Source organism: Musa acuminata, chromosome BXJ1-9, assembly GCF_036884655.1.
Source record: "Musa acuminata AAA Group cultivar baxijiao chromosome BXJ1-9, Cavendish_Baxijiao_AAA, whole genome shotgun sequence".
Lineage (NCBI taxonomy): Eukaryota > Viridiplantae > Streptophyta > Magnoliopsida > Zingiberales > Musaceae > Musa > Musa acuminata.
In genome coordinates, this window is record NC_088335.1 from 12,141,251 (window position 1) to 12,153,197 (window position 11,947).

General features: G+C 34.4%; 1 protein-coding gene across 1 annotated transcript; it reads left to right on the plus strand.

Moving 5' to 3' along the window:
- Positions 1-4,019: 4,019 nt before the first annotated feature.
- On the plus strand, positions 4,020-10,926 carry LOC135594279 (uncharacterized). The gene is made up of 6 exons (XM_065084680.1): positions 4,020-4,711; positions 4,992-5,108; positions 5,669-5,734; positions 6,687-6,752; positions 9,898-9,957; positions 10,645-10,926. Exons 1-6 carry the CDS (start codon positions 4,151-4,153, stop codon positions 10,807-10,809), a joined length of 1,035 nt encoding a protein of 344 aa, XP_064940752.1. The 5' UTR covers positions 4,020-4,150; the 3' UTR covers positions 10,810-10,926.
- Positions 10,927-11,947: the final 1,021 nt, after the last annotated feature.

An 11,947-nucleotide genomic window follows, 5' to 3' on the forward strand; every position in this document is an offset into this window, starting at 1 on the left:
TTGTGAGGTTATGATATTTTAGCTGCATTAAATTGTCAAAGTGATCTCTATACTGATGCCATTAAATAAATACAGAGAACTGAAGAAAGGTGCTGCTGAAGGTAGATTCAAAACTCAAAGAGTCTTAAAACTATTCTCCCTATCAAATTGTAGCAAAGTTGTAGAGGAGATGAAGATGTGTTCTGATTCAAAACTCATATTGGAAGATGATAGGTTATACTAGAATTATTATATTTTTTTTCTTACAAAAGATAAATTGTAGATGAGATGTGAATTCATGGCATTATTATTATTATTAACAGTTAAAGAATGAGATTGATACAGCATCACTAAACGAATAGTTAAGTGTAAAAAAATATTGGTTTTGAGTGTAAAAATTTCTTCTCCAAAGGCGAAGAACTATATAAAATCAAAAGCCGATTGCAAGGCAGATATTGCTTATTCGAGCACAAAATAGAGTAAATTTTATGATCCCAATCCTATCCTGCATTCAAATATGATCCGATTTGAATCTTTTAGTAAACAAAGCAAGTAAATGATCAATGATCAAGCATATTGTTGTTGCTTGCCTTCCCTCGAAAGATAAGGGTAATTTCGTAAAAACATCTCTTCTCTCATATAAGAGCAGGCACGCGACTGCTACGCTCAGAAACCAAATCAAAGTGAGAGCGAGCAACCAACAAATGCTGTTGCTCCGCTACGTCTCTTCGTCCTCCTCTTCGAAACCCTAAAGGTGATGCCATCGGAGTCGTCCCCCTCTCCCATTCGTATGGCATCGATCCACATCTTGCCTTGTTTTCCCTCATCCCGGTCTTTTGTTCTCAGTGAACCGAAGATTTCTCCCCGTTCGGATTATGTGCTGCCTCTGTTCTTGATCTTTCCTTGGTTGTAGTTGGGTTTCTTCGAAGGATACATCAGTCTCTTTGAACACTTGCCTTCCGATGCATGATGTTTATTGCTCTTCCAGTTTGATAAATGAACCAAGCTATCTGATGGAGATGCTTTGTGCTTCTTTTATACTCTACTGGTGATTAATGTCTAACGAAATGCCTGACACCGACTGCATCTATATGTTGAGTTTGCTTCTTGATATGAGATTGTGAATATAATACTATATTATATGAAAACTTCTGATGATTTCTAGATCTTATTCGATCATTACAGTGTTCTGGACCTACTGACTGTTGATTGGGGATTCTTTTGAAATCGGAGCAATGTAGGTTTTGTTGGTGCTTACGGGAGATGATTACGATCGAGAATACCGATGACTTTTTTCAGCATCGGTGATGTATTGATCAACACAAATAATCACCTCAGAGTAATCCTGATAAGTAGTGCGCAGTTGCTGTATTTTCAGCTCAACAACTTGTCAAATTCCTTGCTCATCATCAGACTGATGTCCATATGCGTCATGCGCATCGAGAATTTATTTATTTGTGCTGCTCTCAGTAGTAGGCATTAGTGTTAGAGAGTTTAAAAAATAAGAAACCAGAAAATTACCTAATTGCCCTCTTATTCCTGCCCTAACAAGTATCATAAAAAAGAATAAGTAACTTTAGGCACTGATCTTCAACCAATTAGCTCTAGAATATTAATGTCACTTGATTTTTTCTTTGCATAGGAAATTTGTCGACTAAATGCTGCATTTGGTTTTTGTTAGACTCGATTAGATAGTCTTGTGGATAGGAGATTTGTCAACTGAATGCTGCTTCTGCTTTGTGTTAGACTAGATTGTCTCTGTCATTGCTGTTACAGTATCTACTTAATTTCAGAAATTCTTTTAACTGCAATTCTGTCGACCACTTGCTCTCATCTTGACAGATCTTGGCTGCACTTTGCCAGCTGAGCTAACAGACTTGCTCCTTTAATTGTTCAAGGAGGGAAAAAAAGGAAAAAACTAATGGAAATGGATGAAAGAAATAAGACTTTTGAGCTTAACTGAATATTATCAAATAAGGTTTTTAAGCTTTTTGAAGATCCTATGCAAAGGTAGTCAATGCCAGTGAAAAATTTTGTAAAAAAAGGAAGACTATATATCGAATATATTTGGAAGAACACCTTCCCCAAAGAAAGAGAATGATTGATGGTCCTCAACCTAAGGGATATGAATTTTCTTGACTATATTTTTATATATTTTCAATTTTTATTTTTTTGTACTTGGGGGCCTATATACATAGAAAAAGATTTATAGTTAGAAATATGACCGAGCTAGTTAAATTTGTTTTCCTCACATTATGTACAAGTGTTGTGAGATCATGTTTATTTCTCAGTTGTGTGATTCCATCATCCACATAGAAGACGTGCGTGGTGCGCCTAACTTCCGTTCTTGTGAGTGAATTCTTGAGTGAGAGTGCGATTGGTGTTGATCATTTTTTTGTCTTTTAATTAAATTACGTAATGCTTGTTTTAAATATTCTACAATTGAATCTTAGAAAAAATATGTTTTGTTCCATACTAGAAACTCCTTCATTCACTTGTTTACTTTGTATTTGGTATCAGTGCAGCATATCCTACATATGGATGTTTACTTTGTATTTGGTATCAGAGCATCATATGCTAGGAGGTCCTAAGTTTGATAATCATCTATAATTTTGGTTGTCTGGCTTACCAGTCTTGGTTGAGCCACCAACCAAAGAAGATAGATTTTCGATTAGTTATCCATGGGCTTAGTTTTCTCTTGACACATGTGCTAGGTGAGAGGCCGGTAGCCCCCTATGGGGCTGGTGCTACTAACCAATGGGAACTCAGCCTTCCCTGGTTTGTGGCTTAGTCAAGAAAGAAGAATTATATCTATTTTGACTTAGAATGGTTTGACTCTCTGTAATGGATATGGTTTCTATTGTTGGCATCCATGTATATGCATACTGTACTAATATATTGCTGGCACTCATTTGCATAGATTGGCATAAGAATCTTTTGGTGATGACCAATACTAGGGTATGCTTCTTTGCATATTTGCTAATCCTGCCAACATAATCATTTTCCTTTCCAGATAAAGAACTTAATGCATTAGCAGACTGGTGGCTTTCCCTTTTTCTAACTATAACTTAAGTTTTCATCTCACTTTTAACTAGCTTCTGCCTCAACATTTCCTAATCAAAGTTAAAGGAGCAACTTCATGTTGAGAACTGATTTTAGGTATCCTGGAAATAAGGTCAGTTCAGTATCATTGAAGCACTTCATTGGTTGAAGATGTCTTGTAGAACAAGGTTGTAAACAAGCACAATTATGTATGTATTTCATATCTACAAAATGTGTATGCATCAAAAACGTGCAATCCTCTGTGCAAATATTCTGAGCAAAAGGTGAAATATGATGGATATTGGAACTCCTGGTAATTTAATTGAATGTATGACATGTTGTGACTCACAATCAGAGCAAAGAAATATAAGATGGCTACTATCAGGCCAATACAAATGTAGGCACAATTTAGAATATAATCTTTGCCAAATTTGGAACTTAATAATATTAATATGTAGTATAAATCTGAAGATTGCAGATTCTAGAACCACCTTTATAATGCTTAAATACATTTGTTGAGATTGTGTCACTAACAAAAGGGTTTAGAAAATCCACATATGCATATTTCACTTTGTTTATTTACTTTTCTTGTCTGCTATCTGGTAAGATTTATAGGATAAAAGTTTAAGATGAGCTTAACTTCATTTTTCAATGACCTGAACTTTATATTTAAGTTCAGTGAATTTTGACTTCAATTGACTTGGATAATTGCTCAAATATCTAAACAGGCATGCGGGTTACATTCATATCTTCAATTCAGATTTTCTATCCCTCCATATGCTTTTCCTCAGAATTATGTGTAGTTTGCATTCTTTTATATGTTATCTAAATTTCCAAAGGTTCCTTAGACTAAAAAAAAATCAATCTGTTGCCAAATTATAAATAATTTATTATAGCATGATAATGGTAGTATCTTGTGCAATATTATTGGAGAATCCTAGTATACCATTATGAACCTTCCACTTTTTTCATTCAATCATTCTCCTGGGAAGAACAATTCTATGAAATGAAAGAGAGTGCTTATTTGATCAAACACCAATTTCACTGTATATTCAAATTTCTATTTTCATTAATTAATATTCTGTTGTACCTAATTATGCAGAAATAGTCAGTGATTGCAAGTAGTTTCATGCATTGGACTTCATTTCCTTTTGGCAACATGGGTGAAGGTAGTTGTGGTGAGAAACCCTGGTCAAGAGAGCAACTAAATTTTTTCAGGATGAGCAGCTTGATGCTGTTGCCAGATCAAGCAAGAGCAATATCACTAAATATCGTGCCTATTCCTGGAAGTGAAAAATCTTCTGTTTCCCAGCATTTCATCTCACCTCAGATTCATTATATGCAAGTATTTTCCAACAGTGTTAATGAGCTTTATACTGATGCTCCATTTTCTGACCCAAGGCAACTTTGTACCATTCCTGCTGAAAACATACTGGGCGATTTTGTTTTGCCAATTTCTAGAGTGGATGCTGCTAAATCATATTATGGTTCCCAAACAAGAAATCTGTTTCAACATTTCAAACTCATCGAGAATCCTCTTCTGGATCAATCAAATAACTCATCGATTGACAATGTCAGCACTACAGTAGTAAACACTCCTTACATTAAAAGGGAATCCACAAGCTACATTGGCAAAGCTTTGTCTCTTGTTCAGAATGGTGAGGTTGGCACAAGTGCCACAGTTCCCAGGGTAAGAATTTCCTTTCTTTGTAGACAAGTAATGTCGGTTGCAGAACAAAACTTTCTGGAAATTTGAAGAGATAATCAGCTTGCATCTCTATGTCCAAGTGTCGAAGAAGGAAAGGAAACCATGCCTAAGAATACTGATATATTCCCTTTCACAAAAATGAATATGTTAATATTTTAATATGAACATGTTCTAGTAGTGAAAATAAACTCTAGGCCATGTCTAAGAATATGTTAATCTTTTATACATAGTTGCTGTATTCTGATGTGACTTCGATAAACAGAGTCATGCTTTAATGAAAGAGAACTCTGATGAAAGGAAAGAACATGCCATTGAGATTCATTCAAGAGAGATGGTTCACTCAAGAGAAGACAAAGCTAGAGCTGCTACAAAGAACAGGGTAAAGATGTCTATAACAAAAATATAAGATTTTTTTTCTGATACGAGTTTCTGAAGTTTATATATCTTGTACTGCAATTAAGTTAAGCAGTTCTGATCATGGAACATGGCTCTTAGAGCTTGCTCAGGTATACTATCATATTATCAGCTTAACTAATACAATTTGTTCAAGCTTGATGGCATCCATTGAAGTAGCCTATTTTGCTGCAAGTCCAAGTCTTCACTTAATCACTGCTATTTGTCTATTTTCTGTTGTATATCGAATTTGAATGTGGTTTGAACTGATGTTATTTGTCTTTTTTTCATTGTGTCATTCTCAAACTGCTTGATCATGAATAATCCATCAGTTTGTATCTCGAACTAAAATCTTCACTTCTTGCAATGAATATCTTGTTCATGAAAATAGTTGCAGATTTATGATAAATCATAGTAAATTTAGCTTTTTGATTATTTTCCTAATTTTCTGGCATTTCATGGACAACATAAATTTTTTTATAATTTGATATTTTAATTTCTTAATCTTTGGTTTGGATGAGCTTCTTATTAATATGGTAATGGCAGCTCCGCAGAGCTAGGATTTCTGAAGGAATTAAAGCATTGCAAAATAGTATACCATTCTCTGGCCAGGTAAGATAGATGAGCATTAAATTTTTTTTTGTTTAAGCTACGCTTTGTTTTATCTTTGTAGCTTTTGCTGGCCTTGTCAGAGTTGCATATCTATTTTTAAATAGTTTTAAGAGAATTTTGGGCAATCTACCTTTTATTCCTAATTTGCTGCATGATACGTTCTTCAGTTCATTTTTGCTATAATTGTCTCAACTTGTACTTAATTATTGTATTTTTATGGCATGAGGACTGTACCTTGAATTTGTTAACTTTCCTATGTTATTCCATCTTAGTTCCACTTGATGCCTAGCTTGGTAGTCTATAATCTTATATTGTCAATGTTCTTCACCAAACCCCAGCATGATCAGAAGGCCATTTGTTGAACCCACTTTTTTCATAACAAACCAACATAACTCCTCCATTAGAATATTTGGCATCTTTCCATGCTAATTATTTTAATTATTTTATATAGTATGGAGTATGGACGCAGTTTTAAATCAAGACAAAAATGGTATCAGCGAGTTGCCTGGGCAAAATGTACCTTCTGGCTGTGCACAAACTTTCTGTCATGTGTTGGTAGCTTTCTCTTGCTTGTTTGTATGTGTATGTGGTGATACATTTGTTTAATCTGCAATATTTGACAGTGCTTTATGATCTTAGCATAACTAACTAACTGCTTGAATATTACCTTGCCTCTTCCTTGTTCTTTCTTGCTAGATGTTGAACTAGTTACTCTCATATATGAATTGCTCTGGCACTTCCTCTTAATATCAGATGTTGACTTGGGATGTATTACTCCATATTCATTCTACTCCACTAATGCAATGAAAATTTGTACTCTGTGTTAGCTAATTATTAGATAATAATAATTAACATTCCTATGTTTGTAAAACATACAAAATAGGTGGCTATGTATTCATCGTATGATCATGGAAGTCTTATCTTTCCCCTCCTTTTTTTTTATCACATCTAGGGTAAAAAAGAATCTGTTCTGGATGATGTCATCGATTATATAAAGTTTTTAAAACTTCAGCTCAAGGTTGGTTAAATTTCTTTCTTGTGTTCTTAAAGTTTTTGATTTGTATATCTCTTTTAATATGTTGTATTAAAAGTAAAAAAAGAAGAAAATATTATGTTCTAGAAACAGTTTTAAGTTTTAACTTAGCAAAGCTATATTATACCAATATGAAAACTTATATGACAAATTGCAGGGAATCAAAATATACCAATGTGACTTACTCTATTTTCTCACCATGCAAATATCTCATATGGGTCCAAGTTTGAACAGCACATGATAAATATTTGCTTTTTCTCGTTAAAAATTAAGCTTGAAAGAAATTTCTATGAACTGTTCAGCTGATGCTGTTTCTAGGATCAGGTAAAGTTTAGCAATATGCTGAAAACTTTTGCTATTGTCATTTTCAATGATATTAGTAGATCTTTAGTCCAAGTTTCGGAATTTAAGCCCAAATAACAAAAATGGTAAATTCCTTAGTTTTTTAGATTAAATTATTTATTTTCTTTGAAAGAGATACAAATAATATCTGATTGAAACATACAGTAAAAGCATATTGTATACCATTAGCATATTGATTAGCAATTCATATCCTTATACATCAAACCTCACAAGAGAAAAGATACATTATGAGATTGGATTTGTCTATTAAAGAACATGTCAAGCATATAATATCATATTCAACAATCATTAGCATTTAAGCCCAAATAACAAAAATATTAAATTCCTTAGTAATTTTCGGATTAATTACTATTGTAAATTTTCTTTGAAATAGATATAAAAATATCTGAATGAAACGAACAGAAAAAGCATATTGGATCACCAATTTTATAAGTTGTGTTTTAGCAATTCATATCTTTGACAAACATTTGTTCTTCTTGGCTTAGAAGAATGTATGATATGGTATGGTATGGATTTGCTTATACATCAAATCTCGTAAGAAAAGATACATTATGACATGGATTTGTCTACAATGAATATGTCAAGCATATAATATCATATTCAACAATCATTAGCATTTACAAGAAGCATTAGAGTATGTTGTTACAGATAGATGATAACAAGTAATCAATAAATATCACCAACTTATTAATCAAGAACAGGATATTTTGCTTATGCATCAAATCTTGTAATGGACTTTGCTTATACATCAAATATCGCCAACTTGTAAGAGAAAGATACATTATGACATGGATTTGTCTACAGAGAATATGTCAAGCATATAATATCATATTCAACAATCATTAGCATTTACAAGAAGCATTAGAGTATGTTGTTACAGAGATGGTAACAAGTAACCAATAAATATTGCCATCAAGAGCAGGATATTTTAGCAACCTAACATTTCAATATCCTAGAAAAAGGTAATTAGAACTTAAAATTTCTGGAAATGAAAGTACAATTTTAGCTATGTTGGGCATTCCATTTTAACAAAAGACCATACCAATGACATCAATCAATATATTTGAACTGAAATTTTGAAATAGCATGTGTGGGCACGACTGACTGGTATTTATTGGTCTAAACACAATGGGCTTGCATTCTGATCATCATAGGTCATACCAGTTCATACTAGGCACAAAAGAAATGTACAAATACAAGATGGTATCTGTACCACTTGATATCCACATCATCCTACCATGCAATTTGTAGTAGCAGCCCCATTTTCAATTTTTCCTTCTATTAAAATAGTAACGACCCTTCACTTCTAACTCTCACTTTTGTAATAGCTAGTTTTCTTTTTGAGAAGCTCTCTCTCTTAAAGGTTTCATCCAAATCAAGCTTAAATCTCAAGTAATAGATATCTTTTTCTCCAGACTAAGGTAAACCCAAGCTTTATGTTAGTGTTTGTGCTTGTTTACTGTTCTAAATCTTGGCATCCTTTGCTTTGCATTTCTTCTTTAAATTGGGACAAATATGATTGACCTGTATTTGTGTGATGACCCACTATATGAGGTGGGAGATCCGCCACATCTATTAAAATTCTAGATTGAGGACCAACATGATTAGGAGGCTTGATATGAGGAGGAAAGATATCAGATTAGAGCACCAAATGTATAGTCAGTCCTCCGTGAGTTTCATGACATGATAGTAGTCTCAGTTATCTGTGGGGCATGACAAGGCAAATGTTGTCTCATTGTATTGATCCATTAAATGCAATTAATAAGCAATCCAATTATGAGAATGGCAGGACCTCTCCGTCTGATTCCAATCTCCACAAGATCCAAAATGCTTCTACCCACATTGATGGTAATGGCAATGGTGGCCAGGGATAATTATGTTCTTGCAACATAGAGAGGTAGGCAGTGGTCAAAAAATAATTTATGAAAGGGAAGGCAAAGGGCAAGGGAAAAGATGTTGATGACCAAAAGAAGACGAGAGAGATCAGTGAGATAAAGCATGCAGAAGATGCTCATGACTGCAACCACCATTTTAGCACAGGGTTTTGTGGCCAAAGTTGCAGAGTCGATGGTTTTATGTGGCCTGTGGTTGCAGTTTAGTGATGGCAATTATAGTTTTCAATAGTTGTGCCTGGTCATATTAATACCTGATCCCAATACATACAAGTTGAAGGTGTTCCAATTGTACTATCTACCAATGACACATTTGATGAGTGGCTCAACTATTATTCAGTTGATTCACAATTGAGACACATTGTATCGGTATCAAATGCTGTAGGAGCATTTTCATTTTTTAGTATTAATAGGGCCCCTATTAATATGGTATTGTCTTGCATGACTCGTATATCATGTTCTAATTTTGGCTTCTTTTTTTTTTTTAATTTATCACATTTTTTTATGTATATAAGGTTTGTAATAGATCTTATATGCATATGTCTTCTGTTATGAAGCAAATAAATGTAACAAAAGGGTTTGGGAGGGTTTGGACAAGTTCAGAACAGGACCTTACCAGCCCAACCATAAGTAGGTCTTAGTTGTTGTTTTATTATTTAGGCAACTTAATATAAGGATTTAAGAGGGTTTAAAAGTTTCCCGAACTTCGGTTTATCTTTCAGGTACTCTTTTTTTTTGCTTTCTAAATCAAGACTCCTTATAGAAGATACAAATACCTTGTTCCTTTTCCAACTTGAACAATTTTGTTTTCATTTTACGAACCTCAACATAGTGGTTATAGAATTTCAAAATCTTTTGCCTTGATTATTTTGCAGGTAGTAAGCCAGAGCCGGTTAAATGGTGAAGCTGCGATATACCCCTTTGTTTATGTAGAGGTACTCCACTACCACTGGTTTTTAGTTCCATTCGAACCATTGGTTGGTACTCCTTTTCCTTCCCTGCTTTCGTAAGAGCAAACTTTTAATGTGGTAAGTATGAGTATGTTTTAATTATAGGCTGAGCTGCAATGTATTGACAGCTCAAAACGGATCATGTACAAATGATCCTCATCTTCTCTTTGGCACGCATGAGTGCCATGTTGTTCCAATGCGTAAGAGCTAAATATTTCTGTCATGAGCTTCCTTAGACGCCAGGAATTGAATCATCATACGTCAAGGATTCTCTATCTTGTCCAAATCATGCCTTGCAGTTGTTCATTTTGTTTATTATGAGGAGCAAATCTTTATCAATTTTCAACAATATGAATAGGACATCCTCCAGTGGCTATCTTAGAGCACATAGTTTCTGATTGCTTATTCAAATTAAAGCTAAAATGACCGATACACATATTGTTCTTGCAATAGCAACATATTATTTGTCGCATTCACCTTGGCAAATAGAAACTCCAGTTTGGGAAAAGAAAAAATAATCCCGCTACTACTATATGATTGTGCAAGAGATAACAGCAATCAAGATAATTCTTCAAGTAAATTTTTCTGTATCATTCTGTATTATATCTCCAATCTGATTGCCACAGCTCTGGTGTGCTCATATCCTGTAGTTATGAGCTTGTTGTTTTGCAGGGTTATGGGCACTACTTGCTCCATCAGCAGTGTTGTGGTGAGCCTCTTGAAGAAGCGATGGGGCAACTGATGGATTCGAACATGCAGTCCGCACTGGATCTGCTGGGAAGTAAAGGTTTGATCATATTACCCATTGGTCCTTGCATGCTCCCTTCTTCACACTGATTTAGTAGCTACTAATGTTACGAGTTAACTACGCTGGCTGGCGGTGCTAAAATGGCATTCAGGGCAGTTTTGTTGGTTTTAAGCTCAAGGCACTGACTTGCCATAGGCACCCTTTCTGAGGACGATATGCTTTAGAAATGTTAGTAGCATTACTGGTGCTGTTATATAGGAGATACGGAAAGTCAGAGCTACTTCAGAATGTATACATGCTAATTTCATCTACTGATATGAACTTGTTACATAAGTCTTAATGCCTTTTGAGATTTATATTTCATTAGCAAGCTAGAAATGCTAACAATCGTTGGTCTATTATTACCCATATGATTCCATTAGAAAGAAGGTTAAGGATTTCTCATGGCGGAGGACAAGTTTGGAGAGGTGCGTGAGGATTCAGGTGGACTCCAAAGTCGAACATGTTTCTCTATGATAGCAATTCCCATCATTCCACATCAAATCTACCAATGAGGAAACGAGGTAAACCCTTGTCGATGTAAGCCCCGAATGCATTCATTTCTGAACATACCAATTATTTCTGGCCGAAATAATTAGCATGTGAACTGGGCTTTGATTGAATGGCACACTTGCTCGATGCTGCATATAACTCTCGAGCCACTGGATTCCTAGTCAAACTGGTGGACGATATCTTCAATTAAATGATATTTTAAAATAATTTGAAATCATATGTAGTGTTCAAATTCAAAAAGATAGATATACTATTAAAAATTAGTAAACAGGCAAATAATCTTAAAACATAAACGAAAATAAAGATCTGACATTAGGAATAAAGCTTAAATGGAAAAAAGGAGAGGGAAAATGAAAGAGGGATCGTTAGAGAGAGAAAAAAAAAGATGAGAAGGCACACGGGAGGAGAGAGGGTTTGATAGGGAAGAGACGCAATCAGACATATATAAAAACCTTCTAGAACAAATGACAACAATTTAAATACAAAAGTAGTATGGACCGTATTACAAAACCAAAACGGTTTGATTTAACCTGATCGATTCATCCTAGTCACCCAAAAACCAATTCAATAGATGGATCAGATAAATCAATTATCTGATTCCTAGTTTTGATAACTATTGTGCATGTATATGCACAAGAATATTAAATCCAGAATTTGATGGTAATCGTGTGAATA